This window comes from Ranitomeya imitator, chromosome 6 (genome assembly GCF_032444005.1).
Source record: "Ranitomeya imitator isolate aRanImi1 chromosome 6, aRanImi1.pri, whole genome shotgun sequence".
Lineage (NCBI taxonomy): Eukaryota > Metazoa > Chordata > Amphibia > Anura > Dendrobatidae > Ranitomeya > Ranitomeya imitator.
In genome coordinates, this window is record NC_091287.1 from 165,024,409 (window position 1) to 165,042,247 (window position 17,839).

The following is a 17,839-nucleotide window of genomic DNA, read 5'->3' on the forward strand; positions in this document are numbered from 1 at the left end:
AATCTCACCTGGCCGCTGCTGGCACTGGAAATAGATGATAACTGGGGGTGCCATAATTCCATCCTAAGGATGGGCCATTAATATCTACGTAGTAGACAACCCCTGTCTTGGTATTGTATAATACATAGCAGATGGGACTCTCTTGTCAAGCACATCGATATGCAAAATTATGTTTTAAAGGGAACCTGTCACCCCCTCAGGCATTTGTAACTAAAAGAGCCACCTTGTGCAGTACAAATGCTGCATTCTGACAAGGTCCAACCATGTATATACTCCAGCTCCAGATAAATGGTAAAAAACTTTTTCTTTATTGATCCAACGTAATAAAAACAGGATAATCCTTATAGATGGCAGTCAGAATAAGTGATTGCGCAGAGAACGGCTACGCGTTTCAACCACAACGGGTCTTACTCATGCCATGGCATGGCATGAGTAAGACCCGTTGTGGTCGAAACGCGTAGCCGTTCTCTGCGCAATCACTTATTCTGTCTGCCAGCTGTAAGGATTATCCTGTTTTTATTACGTTGGATCAATAAAGAAAAAGTTTTTTTACCATTTATCTGGAGCTGGAGTATATACATGGTTGGATCTGCTGCTGCTTGGAGTCCTGGGTCAGAACTTACTTTCGTGCTCCACATCTGATGGTCTGGTTGGTGAGCTGGCTGCGGCTTTTGTTAGCCGTTTTTCTTATTCTGACAAGGTGGCTCTTTTAGTTATGATGCCTGCACACGCTGAAATAAACGTTTACAAAATGTGCCCCCTCATACCGTGAAACCATCCCGGAGGCGGGACTTTCCTTACTAATCAGACGCAGCATAGCCGTCACTCCGGGCCTGTGCGCGCCGTGCGCCGCCTCCTCTTGCAGCATTATCGTCCCCGGCGCCTGCGCATTAAGTTTTTTTTCGGGCATGCACAGTTGCTCTGCTCTTTGTACTTACAGCGCAGGCACCGGGGACGATAATGCAGCAAAAGGAGGTGGCGCCCAGCGCACACAGGCCCGGAGTGACGGCTGTGCTGCGTCTGATTAGGAAGGAAAGTCCCACCTCCGGGACGGTTTCACGGTATGAGGGGGCACATTTTATAAACATTTATTTCAGCGTGTGCAGGGAGCATAACTAAAAGAGCCACCTTGACAGAATGCAGCATTAGTGCTGCTCAAGGTGGCTCTTTAATTACAAACGCCTGAGAGGGTGACAGGCTCCCTTTAAAAATTATTTTAGTTAGATAAAATGAAATACTGCACCTTTACAACGTTCACAGCAAGCTCCTCTCTGCTTTATGACCAGAGCACAATCCTTCGAGACCACTGGGCATTTTTCTCTCTTGCAGGTTACTTCTTGATTCTATAATGACATGAACAAATAGTTTATTCACATAATTTTGCCAAAAAAATAAGTGCAAAATTGAGCCTTGTTCTCAAGATAGATGCTATCTTACAGTTTGTGGCATATCCTATCTTAACTATTCATGCAACAGATAGAAACACCTCTTTAGCTAAAAAAAAAGATTTATTAAGGAGAAGAAGTCATTTTATTCATACTGTGAGCGACGTGAATTAGAGCCCAGATGCACAATTGCAGCCAGATATATTTTTCTCTGAAACACTCAGGTGTTCAGAGTAAATATAAAGGGTGGGCCATTTATATGGATACACCTAAATAAAATGGGAATGGCTGGTGATATCAACTTCCTGTTTGTGGCACATTAGTATATGGGAGGGGGAAAACTTTTCAAGATGGGTGGGTGACCATGGCGGCCATTTTGAAGTTGGCCATTTTGGATCCAACTTTATTTTTTCAATGGGAAGGGCGTGATGTGACACATCAAACTTACTGAGAATTTCACAAGAAAAACAATGGTGTGCTTGGTTTTAACGCAACTTTACTCTTTCATGAGTCATTTACAAGTTTATGACCACTTATAAAATGTGTTCAAAGTGCTGCTCATTGTGTTGGATTGTCAATGCAACCCTCTTCTACCACTCTTGACACACTGATAGCAACATCGCAGAAGAAATGCTAGCATGGGCTTCCAGTATCTGTTGTTTCAGATGCTGCACATCTCGTATCTTCACAGCATAGACAATTGCCTTCAGATGACCCCAAAGATACCGTATTTTTCTGACCATAAGATGCACTTTTTTCCTCCAAATTTGAGAGGAAAGTGTGGGTGCATCTTATGGTAGGGATGTAACGTGGGTAGGGGGCAGCAGCGAGTGGGATTGCACTGGGAGGCAGGAGGCAGAAAAATGTCCCTGCCGGGCTTCAGGAATCAGCGCTGGGAAACCACATGGTCCCGATCATTAAAGTGCGGTGAAAATTCATTAGCTGCTTCCCCGCCCACCTGTCAGCTGAGCGGTGAATCAGGAGCAGCAAATGAATACTCCTTCACAGGGACACACATGGTTTCCCCAGCGCTGGATTCCTGCAGCAGCTGGGGAGATCTGTGTGTCTGGTGGAGGAGGCAGCAGCAGGGGCCAGAGGGGACAAGATCGCCGCATACCTGTCTGCCAGGGCTGTGCTGGATGCTGAGTACTCCAGCACAAGGACCTGTGTGATGTCATGAAGAGGGCGGGCTGGAGCATCACATGGCAGCACAGAGCCATCACTCTTCTGATGTCATCACAGGTCCTGCAGACACCACACTACAATCTGCAAGCTTACTCCTGTGCTGTGGAGAGGCAACAAGAGGGAGGGCTTTGTGGTGTCATGGGAGGCTCCAGCATTTTACCTCACCACAGTGTGGCTGGCTGCCACAATTAAAAGGTTAGTCACTACAACACACAATAAAGCAATCTGCCACTTCTGTGGTGAACTATAACTCCCAGCATGCCATCGGTTCTGCGGGACATGCTGGGAGTTATAGTTCTCCCAATGGGATCTCAAAGCAGCACTCCAGTGTTATTTTTTAGTGCTGGAGTGGTGCTTTAAATATAAGCCCTGTGCCCCCATTCTTATACTCACCCTCCAGCATCTTCATACAGTACTTTACAGACACCACACTGGTCCCGCAGCATCATCTTCTACCCGCAGCTTCCAACATAATAACATACTATTATATATAATAACAACACATATAATAGTATGTTTATGTTATTAAATATTTTACCACCTTTTTTACTTCAAATATTTTTTTCCGTATTTTCCTCCTCTAAAACCTGGGTGCGTCTTGTAGTCCGGTGCGTCTTATAGTCCGAAAAATACGGTAAAAGTGTAAGGGGGTCAGATCGGGAGACCTTGGTGGCCATTCAACTGGCTAACAATGACCAATCCACTTTCCAGGAAACTTTTCATGTAGGAATGCTCGGACCTGACACTCGATATGGTGCACCACCACTTTATGATAGTATTTCTTCTGCGGTGTTGCTATCAGTGTGTCAACAGTGGGAGAAGAGGGTTGCATTGACAATCCAACACAATGGGCAGCACTTTTAACACATTTTATAAGTGGTCATAAACTTGTAAATAATTCATGAAAGAATGAAGTTACGTTAAAACCAAGCACACCATTGTTTTTCTTGTGAAATTCTCAATAAATTCGATGTGTCAGATTACCCTCTTCCCATTGAAAAAAATAAAGTTGGACAAACAAAAACAGGCAATCCCCACATGTATTCAAGCTGTCTAGCAGCCACAAATCATAAGGCTGCGTAGACAAAAACTAAATCTCTGAGCACACCAAATTACTCAGAGGATACTCGAGCGTGCATGGGAAAACCCGAGTAACGAGTATACTCGCTCATCGCTAACTATTACATGATATAGCCACTTAACATGCTCTAACTGATGGAAGATTATCTTTAATTATTCTATTTATTCAGTCATGCTAGCCTTCTTCAGTGAAGTCCATATATTTTTCTTTGCATAATATTTTTTCAATTGTGACCACAAGCAGGAACAATAAATCTGGCATATCATTTACTAATGCACCTTAAAGTCAACATATTTTTGCAAAGTGTTCAGCCTGTTCCCTACTCTGTTATCATGGCACTGTAATTCATTTTTAAAAGTGACATCTAGCTCTGAATGAAGAATTAAATCAGAACAACACAGAAGTGGAAAGAGTGACATCTCACATGGGAGCAGCAAGAGTTTATTATTTCAGCCACCTAATTCAATCCTCCTTAGCCCTGAAAAAGGAAATTAAGTTCCGCATTTTCAAGGAAATGTACAATTCATTAACAACCATAAGACACTTGTATGTACAGGCATCTGACTTTCATGTCTAGAAAAACTCTAACTTATATTCATGTAACAGAAGGATAGATAGATAGATAGATAGATAGATAGATAGATAGATAGATAGATAGATAGATAGATAGATGGATAGATAGTTAGATGTTAATATTTATTTTATTCATAAGACTGTAGTACATTCATCGTCCCTCATAAGAACATTTGACACTAACACTACTCAATGTGATTATGGCCATATGGTTAGTGATTAATAATTCTTTGAGAGTCAATATAGATACAAGTCAGTATAGTTTCGTCCACTAAAACTTTCTGATTAATTACATTATCATAAAACTAAACACTACATTTTGTATCAAGAAAACTGATGGTAAATCCCTTATCTATATTTGTATCTAAAATCCATAAGTCATATTGCACGACTCGTTAAAGAGTTGATTGTGACTTGTAGGATTGCTACTTCCAACAGGTGGCGCTATAGAATTAAGTCCTCTTTTTCTCAGAAGAGGCAATTTGCATATTATATTTCCCAGAGGAGCATTGCATGGCGAATAAGCCTCCTTACCTTGACAAGCCAGAGATGGTATGTCACTCTCCATAAGGAGAAACGATACCCCTTAGACCCCAGTCCAGAGCCTCTCACCTAGCCAAATTAGTTCTCCTGCTTCGCACTGATGAGGGCCAACAGCCCGAAACACCGTGTCTGCGAATTGAGATACTAATTTGGCTTTTATCCTAAGTCATATTGCACGACTCGTTAAGGCTACGTTCACATTAGCGTTTCCCGATGCAGCGTCGGGAAACGCAGCGGCGACGCATGCGTCATGCGCCCCTATATTTAACATGGGGGACACATGGACATGCGTTGTGCTGCGTTGTGCAATGCATGCGTTTTTTTTGCCGCAAGAGTCGGGCAAAGAAAACGCAACAAGTTGCATTTTTTTGCGTCGAAATTTCGGCAAAAAACGACGCATGCGTCACAAAACGCAGCGTTTTTGCATGCGTTTTGTTGCGTTTTTATTTGCGTTGTGCGCTGCGTCGCCGACGCAGCGGCGCACAACGCAAATGTGAATGTAGCCTAAAGAGTTGATTGTGACTTGTAGGACTGCTACTTCCAACAGGTGGCGCTATAGAGTTAAGTCCTCTTTTTCTCATAAGAGGCAATTTGCATATTATATTTCCCAGAGGAGCATTGCATGGCAAATAAGCCTCCTTACCTTGACAAGCCAGAGATGGTATGTCACTCTCCATAAGGAGAAACGATACCCCTTAGACCCCTATCTAAAATCCAGTACTTTAATAGAAAACACCCCTTTCTCAATCACTATATTCCAGTGTATAAAATAAAAATACAGTTTTATGAAAAGTTTGGGCACCCCTATTAATCTTAAGCTTATTATTTTATAAAAATTGTTTTTTTTGCAACAGCTACTTCAGTTTCATATATCTAATAACTGTTGGACACAGTAATGTTTCTGCCTTGAAATGAGGTTTATTGTACTAACAGAAAATGTGCAATCTGCATTCAAACAAAATTTGACAGGTGCATAAGTATGGGCACCCTTATCATTTTCTTGTTTTAAATACTCCTACCTACTTTTTACTGACTTACTAAAGCACTTTTTTGGTTTTCTAACCTCAGCTTTGAACTTCATAGCCAGGTGGATGCAATCATGAGAAAAGCTACTTAAAGTGGCCACTTGCAAGTTGTTCTCCTGTTTGAATCTCCTCTGAAGAGTGGCATCATGGGCTCCTCAAAACAACTGCCTAATGATCTGAAAACAAAGATTATTCAGCATAGTTGTTCAGGGGAAGGATACAAAAAGCTGTCTCAGAGATTTAACCTGTCAATTTCCACTGTGAGGAACATAGCAAGGAAATGGAAGAACACAGGTACAGTTCTTGTTAAGGCCAGAAGTGGCAGGCCAAGAAAAACATCAGAAAGGCAGAGAAGAAGAAATGTGAGATCAGTCAAGGAGAACCCTCAGACCACCTCCAGAGAGCTGCAGCATCAACTTGCTGCAGATGGTGTCACTGTGCATCAGTCAACTATACAACGCACTTTGCACAAGGAGAAGCTGTATGGGAGAGGGATGCGAAAAAAGCCATTTCTGCAAGCACGCCACAAACAGAATTGGCTGAGGTATGCAAAAGCACATTTGCAGAAGCCAATTTCTTTTTGGAAGAAGGTCCTGTGGACTGATGAAACCAAGTTTGAGTTGTTTGGTCATACAAAAAGACGTTATGCATGGTGGCCAAAAAACACAACATTCCAAGAAAAACACTTGCTACCCACTTGCTCTTGCACTTGCTCCACAGTAAAATTTGGTGGAGGTTCCATCATGCTTTGGGGCTGTGTGGCCAATGCCGGCACCAGGAATCTTGTTAAAGTTGAGGGACACATGGATTCCTCTCAGTATCAGCAGATTCTTGACAATAATGTTCATGAATCAGTGACAAAGTTGAAGTTACGCAGGGGATGGATCTTTCAGCAAGACAATGATACAGAACACCGCTCCAAATCTACTCAGACATTCATTCAGAGGAACAATTACACTGTTCTGAAATGGCCATCCCAGTCCCCTGACCTGAATATCATTGAACATCTGTGGGATCATTTGAAGAGGGCTGTCCATGCTCGGCGACCATCAAGCTTAACTGAACTGGAATTGTTTTGTAAAGAGGAATGGTCAAAAATACCTTCATCCAGGATCCAGGAACTCATTAAAAGCTACAGGAAGCGACTAGAGGCTGTTATTTTTGCAAAAGGAGGATCTACTAAATATTAATGTCACTTTTCTGGTGGGGTGCCCATACTTATGCACCTGTCAAATTTTGTTTGAATGCAGATTGCACATTTTCTGTTCGTACAAAAAACCTCATTTCAAGGCAGAAACATCACTGTGTCCAACAGTTATTAGATATATGAAACTGAAATAGCTGTTGCAAGAAAACCAATTTTTATAAAACATTAAGCTTAAGATTAATAGGGGTGCCCAAACGTTTTCATATAACTGTACCTCATACTTATGTTGAATGCTGGTGCTGTTCCTATGATTTTGGTGTCTGGTCTCCTGGGGCACAAGTGACATTGTTACACCACTCAGCGACCGCTTCACTCTTACTTCCTTCAGAAACTGACACCCCAAAGAATTCAGAGCTGCTGCTCTCTGACTTCCTCCCAATGTCAGTTACATCCATAGGAAGTGAGAGTAGAGTGGCTTGGGTTATAGGGTGCAAGACTTATGTGGCATACAGTAATCAAGTCACACGAACAATGGGAGACCAGACACCTAAGACACAACAACGGTGCTGACACTGGAGTATAGGCTTTTTTATTATATACAAGGAACTAGCTAAAGATTCTGGCGTTGCCCATGTACAGTAACTAACTGTGGTTAGTAATAACAAATTATAATGATTATCCTCCATCCCATAGTCCACTGCCCATATACCCATCATACATATCCTCCATCCCATAGTCCCATGTAAATTTTCCCATCATACATAATCTCCATCACATAGTCCTGTGCCCATATACCCATCATACCCATCCTCCATCCCATAGTCCCATGCCCATATACCCATCATACTCATCCTCCATCCCATAGTCCTGTGCCCATATGCCCATCATACACATCCTCCATCCCATAGTCCTGTGCCCATATATCCATCACATATCCTCCATCCCATAGTCCCGTGCCCATATACACATCATACACATCCTTCATCCCATAGTCCTGTGCACATATACCCATCATACACATCCTCCACCCATAGTCCCGTGCTCATATACCCATCATACATATCCTCCATCCCATAGTCCCGTGCCCATATACCCATCATACATATCCTCCATCCCATAGTCCCATCATAAATATCCTCCATCCCATAGTCCCGTGCCCATATACCTGTCACACATCCTCCATCCCATAGTTTTGTGCCCATATACCCATTATGACATCATCTTCAACATGGCAACCATTTTGACATCATCGTCGCCATGGCAACCTATTATGATATCATCACCATGGCAACCATTATGACATAACATCACCATTGCAGCCTATTATGACATCATCATCGCCATGGCAACCATTCTGACATAACATCACCATTGCATCCTATTATGACATCATCATCGCCATGGCAACCATTATGATACCATCTTCGCCACGGCAACCTTTATGACATCATCATCGCCATAGCAACCATTATGACTAGTGTTGAGCGATACCGTCCGATACTTGAAAGTATCGGTATCGGATAGTATCGGCCGATACCCGAAAAATATCGGATATCGCCGATACCGATATCCGATACCAATACAAGTCAATGGGACATCAAGTATCGGAATGTATCCTCATGGATCCCAGGGTCTGAAGGAGAGGAAACTCTCCTTCAGGCCCTGGGATCCATATTAAAGTGTAAAATAAAGAATTAAAATAAAAAATATTGTTATATTCACCTCTCCGGCGGCCCCTGGACATCAGCGGGAGGATCCGGCGTCCGGCACGGCTTCTTTCTTCAAAATGCGCGCCTTCAGGACCTGTGGAATGACGTCCCGGCTTCTGATTGGTCGCGTGCCGCCCATGTGACCGCCACGCGACCAATCAGAAGCCGCGACGTCATTCCTCAGGTCCTAGAAGGCGCTCATTCTAGGACTTTAGCTGAGGAATGACGTCGCGGCTTCTGATTGGTCGCGTGGCGGTCACATGGGCGGCACGCGACCAATCAGAAGCCGGGACGTCATTCCACAGGTCCTGAAGGCGCGCATTTTGAAGAAAGAAGCCGTGCCGGACGCCGGATCCTCCCGCTGATGTCCAGGGGCCGCCGGAGAGGTGAATATAACAATATTTTTTATTTTAATTCTTTATTTTACACTTCCGATACCGATACCCGATATCACAAAAATATCGGATCTCGGTATCGGAATTCCGATACCGCAAGTATCGGCCGATACCCGATACTTGCGGTATCGGAATGCTCAACACTAATTATGACATCAATGTTGAAACACACATACATACACACATACACTTGTTGTTATATATGATAAAGTCGACAATCCCTTTAAGTGCTGTGCATATTAGTTTTTCCAATTTCTACTTTCTTCTTGTTCTTTTCTGACTAATCAAAACTTTTTATAATTTTTGAATTTTGTCACACAATGGTAATTTCTCTTTACAACTTAGGGTACCGTCACACAGTGCAATTTTGATCGCTACGACGGCACGATTCGTGACGTTCGAGCGATATAGTTACGATATCGCAGTGTCTGACACGCTCCTGCGATCAGGGACCCCGCTGAGAATCGTACGTCGTAGCAGATCGTTTGAAACTTTCTTTCGTCGTCTAGTGTCCCGCTGTGGCGGCATGATCGCATGGTGTAACATATATCGTATACGATGTGCGCATAGTAACCAACGGCTTCTACATCGCACATACGTCATGAAATTATCGCTCCAGCGTCGTAGATTGCAAAGTGTGACAGCAGTCTACGACGCTGGAGCGATATTGTTACGATGCTGGAGCGTCACGGATCGTACCGTTGTAGCGATGAAAATTGCACTGTGTGACGGTACCCTAAGAGCTCTGAACTTTTTGTGCAAACATTCTATACAATGATTTCAGTGGATCTGTCATCAAACCAAAAAGATCCTGTGAAATGTTTAGGAATTGCAACCATTTTTCTACAAAGTCTCCTCATTTCAGGGATTTAAAATTAACTGGACAAATTAACTTTCCCATAATGAAAATGTTCATTTTTAATACTTCATAAAGAATCCTTTGCAGGTAATGACTGCCTGAAGTCTGGAAACCATGGACATCACCAAACGCTGACTTTCTTTGTGCTGCTTTGCCAGGCCTTAATTGTGGTTGACTTCAGTTGTTGCTTTGTTTTGGGTCATTATCCACCTGTAGTGTAAAGCGCCATAAACGTCACCAAATGCTAGGTTTTCTCATTTGTGATGATTTGCTAAGCCTTTACTGCAGCTGACTTCAGTTGCTTGTCTGGGGGTCTTTCTGCCTTAGATTTTGTCATAAGCATGTTAAATACATGCTCAATAGGGTTGAGATCTGTTGATTGACTTGGCTGTTACAGAATATTCCACTTCTTTGCATAACAAAAACCTCCTGGATTGCTTTCAGAATATATTTTGGTCATTGCCCATTTAAACTGTGAAGTGCCATCCAATCAACCTTGCTGCATTTGGTTGAATCTGAGTAGAAAGTACAGTTAGGTCCATATATATTCGGACAGAGACAACATTTTTCTAATTTTGGTTATATACATTACCACAATGAAGTTTATACCAAACAATTCAGATGCAGTTGAAGCTCAGACTTTCAGCTTTCATTTGAGGGTCTCCACATTAAAATTGGATCAAGGGTTTAGGAATATCAGCTCCTTAACATGTGCCACCCTGTTTCTAAAGGGACCAAAAGTAATTGGACAATTGACTCCAAGGCTATTTCATGGACAGGTGTGGGCAATCCCTTGTATAGTCCTATACACTTTAGAATTCATCCGGTTGCTTATGTGTTCAGTCACTTCATCAATAAATAAAAGCTAAGCATGTCCATGCCATCACACAACCTCCACCGTATTTTACAGAAGATGGGGGTTTGGCATCTGTCAAACGCTAAAAGACGCTTTTTATTGCAAAAAATAGTTTTTGCATCACCACATTTTGAGACCTATAATTTTTCCATCTTTTGGCCCACAGAGTCATGTGAGGTCTTGTTTTTTGTGGGACAAGTTGACGTTTTTATTGGTACAGTTTTCGGGCACATGACATTTTATGATCGCTTTTTATTACGATGTTTAGGAGGCAAAATGAACAAAAACCAGTGATTCATGAATTTCTTTTGGGGGGTGTTTATACCATTTCGCGGGTGGTAAAATTGATAAAGCAGTTTTATTCTTTGGGTTATTACGATTACAGCGATAGCTCATTTATATAATTTTATATGTTTTGGCGTTTTTATACAATAAAAACTATTTTTTTTATAAAAAAAAAATAATTATTTTTGCATCTCTTTATTCTGAGAGCTATAACTTTTTTATTTTTTCGCTGATGACACTGTATGGTGATTTCTTTTTTGCGGGGCAAGATGACATTTTCTGCGGTACCATGTTTGTTTATATCCATCTTTTTGTTCGCGTGTTATTCCACTTTTTGTTCGGTGGTATGATGATAAAGCATTTTTTTTTGCCTTGCTTTTTTTATGGGGTTCACTAAAGGGGTTAACTATTTGGACAGTTTTATAGGTCATGTCATTACGGACACGGCGATAGTAAATATGTGTACTTTTATTGTTCTTTTATTTACATAAAGAAATGTATTTATTTGAAAAAATATATTTTTTTTTTCTTTGTTTAGGAATTTTTGAAAAAATATTTTTACACATGCTAATATTTTTTTGCTTTTTTACATTGTCCCGGGAGGGGACATCACTATATAAAGTCAGATCGCTGATCTGACACTTTGCACTGCACTGTATCAGATTAGCGACCTGACAGGCAGTGTAGGAGGCTTGCCTATGCCTGCTCTCAGCAGGCACTGAGAAGCCACATTCCTGCAGGACCTGGAAGGACCCTGTGGCCATCTTGGAGCCAGGGGTCTGAAAGGAGAACCTCAGGACAACTTGTTCACATCGCTTTGTTCTGAGGGAAGCACGCAGGGAGCCCCCTCCCTGCCCGATGCTTCTGTATGCCTCAGTCGGCCCCAGAACACTACGATCGCAGTGTTCTGGGGACTAAAATGCCAGGAGCGGACCGTGACCACTCCTGGCACATAGTGCCAGGTGTCAGCTGTGAGAATAAGCTGACACCTGGCCGCGATAGGCCGTACACCACCCATGTGCGCGGCCGATCGGCTTCAACATACTATCCCGTCCATGGTCAGACGAGCCCAGCCCACATGGACAGGATAGTATGTCGGATGTCAGAAAGGGGTTAATTAACCACCAATCAGCACTTCAGATGCACACTGAACTATCAATAATAAATATTTCAGTTTGTATAGGCTGCCATTGTTCTCGCAGCTGAGGTCTTGTTTGCACAGGACGATGTGCTGTCAGAAAACATGATTCTATTAAACAATCGAAATATCATTTCACCCAACAAACAATATTTTGATCAATTCTCAGCTTGTTTACACTGCTCAATTTTTTGGGAAAAAAAAGGCTTCTTGGGAATTTTTGTTCACGATAATCGGCCAGTGTAAGTTCAGCTTTACAGGCTTGACACTTTGTTCTAGCGATTAGATGGGACCAGAAATTAATAGTGTAAACTAGAAACATACAACCACTCTGGGACAATGGATAAAAACATAAAAAGAAGGATATTTTACCTACTTTACTCCATCTACTGCATCTTTCTCCCTTTGCCTGTCTCTTCTCTCTGCCCTATCACTTAGGGTACCGTCACACAGTGCAATTTTCAACGCTACGACGGTACGATCCGTGACGCTCCAGCGTCGTAACAATATCGCTCCAGCGTCGTAGACTGCTGTCACACTTTGCAATCTACGACGCTGGAGCGATAATTTCATGACGTATGTGCGATGTAGAAGCCGTTGGTTACTATGCGCACATCGTATACGATATATGTTACACCATGCGATCATGCCGCCACAGCGGGACACTAGACGACGAAAGAAAGTTTCAAACGATCTGCTACGACGTACGATTCTCAGCGGGGTCCCTGATCGCAGGAGCGTGTCAGACACTGCGATCTCGTAACTATATCGCTCGAACGTCACGAATCGTTCCGTCGTAGCGATCAAAATTGCACTGTGTGACGGTACCCTTACTATTTTACTGCCTGCCCATAGCGCTGTACGTGTGTGTGACTGATGCATGTGTTTTATTGTAAGAGTAAATCCCCGACCATATATAATTGTAACCAGATAAATATCGTTATATTCTACACAACATTCTGAAAAGGAAGAAAAAACAACACCTGGTTTATCTTACAAATGAATCCAAAGGAAAACAGTGAAAGCGGTGCAGGAGATTTTGATAAATAACCACAAAGGCACCTAACAATACAAGTCATTGAACAGTCATCCCGTTTATCAAACTGTAGACTATTTCCACATCGCTGCGATGAAAAAACATCTGACATATAGACGTATCACCTTCCTTATTTCACTTTTAGTGGTCACAGCAGGAAGGTTGTCAGTTAAAAGCCCAGCGTGAGAGATTTATAATGCAGCTATACATATGCAACAAATGCAAACATTCTGAGTGTGTACATTTTGCACCGGCTTAAATTTCATTGCGTATACAGGTTCTATGCTCTTATGTGCCTTTATGTTATTCTTTCTCAAAGCACGGAATTGGGCTCAAACAGGATTGGTCATTTGGGAGATTTAAAAAGAAAGACCAGTTACAAATTAAGTCTCTAACCCGCAGTTCTGTGAAATTATGTCCATTGGTTCCATTTATTTAACCGCTCAAGCCCATTTACAACATTTTCCACCAACTTCCTAATATTTAAATGATCTTTTCATAGTAATATAAATTGATAGCAAAGACTCATTAGCAATAGTGACGCGCTCCCTTGGTCACAGCTCTGGTCCGTACAGCCACACTTCAGGTTCTGTGCTCCACACAGGTTATTTTTCCTGTGTCAGTACATGACTGGAGCAGTGAGTAAAGGGGGCGAGCTGATTATTTATTTTAATAGCTAAGTTGGTCCCTTGTCTATGCATCAAAAACACTGTCTTAAATCAATTACTGGACAAGAAGCATAGCAGTGGGAGGATGGGAAGTCAGAAAATAATACTACTAGTATTTAAGTTTCATCTAACTGTTAAGTCTTTATACAAAAGCTACAGAAAAGCTACAATGGCAGCATAGTCACGTAAGGATTAATTAACTACCAAGTGCTGCTAAAAGATTTCCTAGAAGTGAGCATGCACCATTTTAATCTCTGTATGTCCAACATTTTGTGCTAATTCATTTCATAGGGGACATTTAGGATGGTAGATAATTGGGAAGTTAGTTTTTTTAAGCATGTCCGTTCCCAATTATCAGACCTTCTAAACAGGTTAGCAAACACTCGACAAACTAGCAAAATGTTCATTCTTCAGGTGCAATAATTTTTAGGCAGGCTTAAAATAGTCGTTATTAGCAGCACATCATCCTGTGTAAGCAAGTAATGTGCTGTTGATCACATGGTGTTTTATGGGCACAGAACAAAAGTATTTACAATCATGACCGCGTATGCCGAGTACGGTCTTTTCCTTTGTGCGTAAACCAAAGCCACCAAACCCTGACCCATCGTCCCAACCCTCTCCTTAAATAAAAACATAACCAATTATATTCTTTTGGATATTTTGGCCACTGCGGCCAACTTTTATTAACAAAATAACATAAACATTAATACAACAATATAAATTCGAGGGGAGGGTTCTTGGAACTAAAAGATCTGGCAAAACCCCACAAAAGAAGATCGACCACCATATTACCCTCAGCCGCAAATCACCAGCTCGAGGGCACCGTACATCCCGTTCCGGGAAGAGAAAAACCACCAACAGCTCCCAGGGTAAAACCCCATCCAGAGCCCATACCAAAATGCCAGATCAAACCCCACCACATTTTAAATTGCCTGTAATTATGCTCCAATTCCTTCCCCCAACCAATCAGCGTCAACACCAAGAACCCCCACCCCCCCACCACACTGCCACTGTGACAATAAACAAATAAAATATAGAGAATGAACCCAACATTCTTCCCTCAAACGCATAGAAAGTGTACGCCCAACACCCTTTTTTTTTTTTTACAACTTACATAACCATATCGATATATGAAATATACATGACAATTCCCCCCCCATGAAAAAAAACCCTAAGCACAAATAAAAAAGGGAGGGTGTGTGGGTCTTCCTCAGCCTGGATTAAGGTAGGAAATGGTGGTTTTCCCGCACTTTCCCTACCAACTCCCCCCTTTCAAGCTCCTCCCCCCTGCCATCCTCCTATCCCCAACCGTGGCATTATTAAAAAGACCGCCCAGCTCAAAGCAGTCATGGGGGGCCTCTGCCCAGCTGCACCTCGCTCCTGCCCCCATCTTTCTGTGCGTATAGGATTCTGGTTGTCCTACAATTTATTTTGTTCGGGTAGTGTAACTGGTCCCTAAAGTCTATTTCACACATCATTTTTTGCCATCGGTCACAATCCGTTGGCTTGACGGATCCGTTGCAGATTGTGAAAAACTGATGCTACGGATTCATTTTTTCAACGGATCTGACTAGCGGATTTGGCTAAATAAATTGGAGCATGTTCAGTTAAAAAAAAATGGAATCCATCGCCGGATTCCATCAGTTGACGAATCCGGCACCCATAGACTTCCATTCGAGCAAACGACAGATGGCAACGGATATGTCGCTGTCCGTTTTTTCGAAAAACACAAAAAAAGTTACTTTGTTGTCTCTGGCCACAGGACAAACAATTTTCAACAGATCCGGTGAATGATGGATGAAACGTGAGGCCATCCATCGCAATACGGCGCTAATACAAGTCTATGAGAAAAAAACGGGGTCGGCGGCATCAATCGCCGGATTCATGTTTTCAAAATTCAACGGATTGCGACTGATAGCAAAAAACTTATGTGTGAAAGGGCCTTAAAAGTGGATGTGTGATTTCACAATACAAATGTATTATTATATAGTTCTCGTAGATAAAAGTCTCGTAGATAAAAGTCTGCAATCATTTCCTGTGACTGCAGACTTCTGAATCCTTTCAGCTTGTACACCGCACACTGTGGGGATTTTCTGGTGTTGGATTTGCGTATGTCCGACCACATTCCGAGTACACATGCTATAGCTTGCACGTGACTGTATGTATGCCAGTCACATACTTTTGGTCCTGTGACTGTGCGCTCTAACTAGCAATATGCGAGAATCCTGACAGCATGCAATGCGCATGAGTTAAGGATTCAGATGTCTGCTGACTTTTATAAAAAAGTGAACCCCTTTAAGAAAAACATTTTATGAGTCAAACTATAGTTCGACTGATATAATTCCTATTTTAGTATGCGATAGAAAACTAAAAAAATCGTATTGAATATTATGGGGTCTGTTTGGATTCTATTATGTTTCTGTGTTTAGAAGCGAAGAAAAAGTGCATCATGCAGAACTTTTCATTCAGTTCTAAGAACTGACGCTGATATTAATTCAGGTTTGTCTGTTCCAAGAACATATGAAAATGAAAGTGATAGAATTGTGATTTGGTGATGTTCTTGTAATAGCCTAATTATAATACAATATCGATAACACGTTAATAAAGCCCATTCATTGACAGTTGCACCGCGGCTGGCAACAGGAAAATGTGGGAGGTCTTCGCTGTCTGCTGAACAAACTGTCTTACAACAGAACAATTGTTCATGGTTTCTTAGGTTCTTATTAGCATGAGTCATGAGGAAGGAAAATACTGTAAAAATATTGTTTTATGTCACGAAAGATACCTCATAGTGTGTGCACCCAAAGAGAATCCTCCAGTATCACAACAGGATTTACAGAGGATCATTTTTATTTGCAACCAGGTGGACAGTGTGTTATTTCCATAAAAAATATGTTGGAGACATAAGAAACGTAGTGTAGAACATAAGCAGCTGCACAGTTCTAAAAACGCTGGAATATCTGAAGTGCCAGATACCAGCTGTGCAGCTGGACAAAGTCAATGTGTGGATCCTCTGGAAATCTAGATTTGTTGTCACCTGTGCCCACACCCAATCTCCACAATGAGAATATGTATATAAGGGATGCAGCCATCAATAACACAACAGCGACCGTTACTCTTACTAATAGTTTCTCAGACAAGGAAAAGCCAAATCTCTGGATCTTACCATTTATAAGGGATGCCAATTATTCATACCTAAATGATGTAGGATTTACTTTAAAATGATCTGTTATGTCTGTCACTCTAGGTCTAGATGTGGAGCGATAGAAGAAACAGGAGAGACTCTTGACAGCATAGAACACCACAATAAACACCATGTTATCCCTGGAATGATGATGGGTGGATACTAGCGATGAGCTGATCTCACAAAATTTGAATTCACCAAATAGAGAGGGTTGTACTGGGAAATTTGATTTTTAGCATAGTTATTCTCTGCAATTGGAATTTCCTTTATTATGCCTTTAGGTCATTCCAGACCTCAGAGCATAATGAATGTAAAATGCAGACAATAAAAAAAATACTTATACACACCTTACCTTAGACCTCTTCGCACTAGGCTGGGACTTCCGGCTTGAAGGAGGCCCAGGCCTTTTCCACCCAAGCATAAATAAGGTCATGATATCACGACATAAGCCGTGACCTTATGAACACACTTTCCATCCTAGGCAGGGTCTACCGGCTCTGATGAGGCCCAGAGATTCAGCACATAGCAGTGGTCATAAGTAGATGTGCGGAGGGCTAGATGGGCGTGAGAGATGAGCAATATTTTTAATGATCACCATATGGAACCAAATAAATTTTGGTAAAGCAAATGTTTGTAATATTTGAGTAGGCTTCAATTTTACTTAAAGGGAATCTGTCAAAAATATTTTTGCTATGTAATCTGAAGATAGCAGAAGATAGATGCTGAGAGTTGACTGACGTGTCATTTATTACCCTGTGTGATGTTGTTTA

General features: G+C 41.8%; 1 protein-coding gene across 1 annotated transcript in view; it reads right to left on the bottom strand.

Moving 5' to 3' along the window:
• BMPER (BMP binding endothelial regulator) overlaps positions 1-17,839 on the bottom strand; it is a 398,089-nt gene that overhangs the window by 313,100 nt on the left and 67,150 nt on the right. Inside the window, exon 3 of the mRNA XM_069730267.1 lies at positions 1,244-1,343. Coding sequence (XP_069586368.1) covers positions 1,244-1,343 — 100 coding nt within the window. The remainder of the gene's footprint in view (positions 1-1,243; positions 1,344-17,839) is intronic.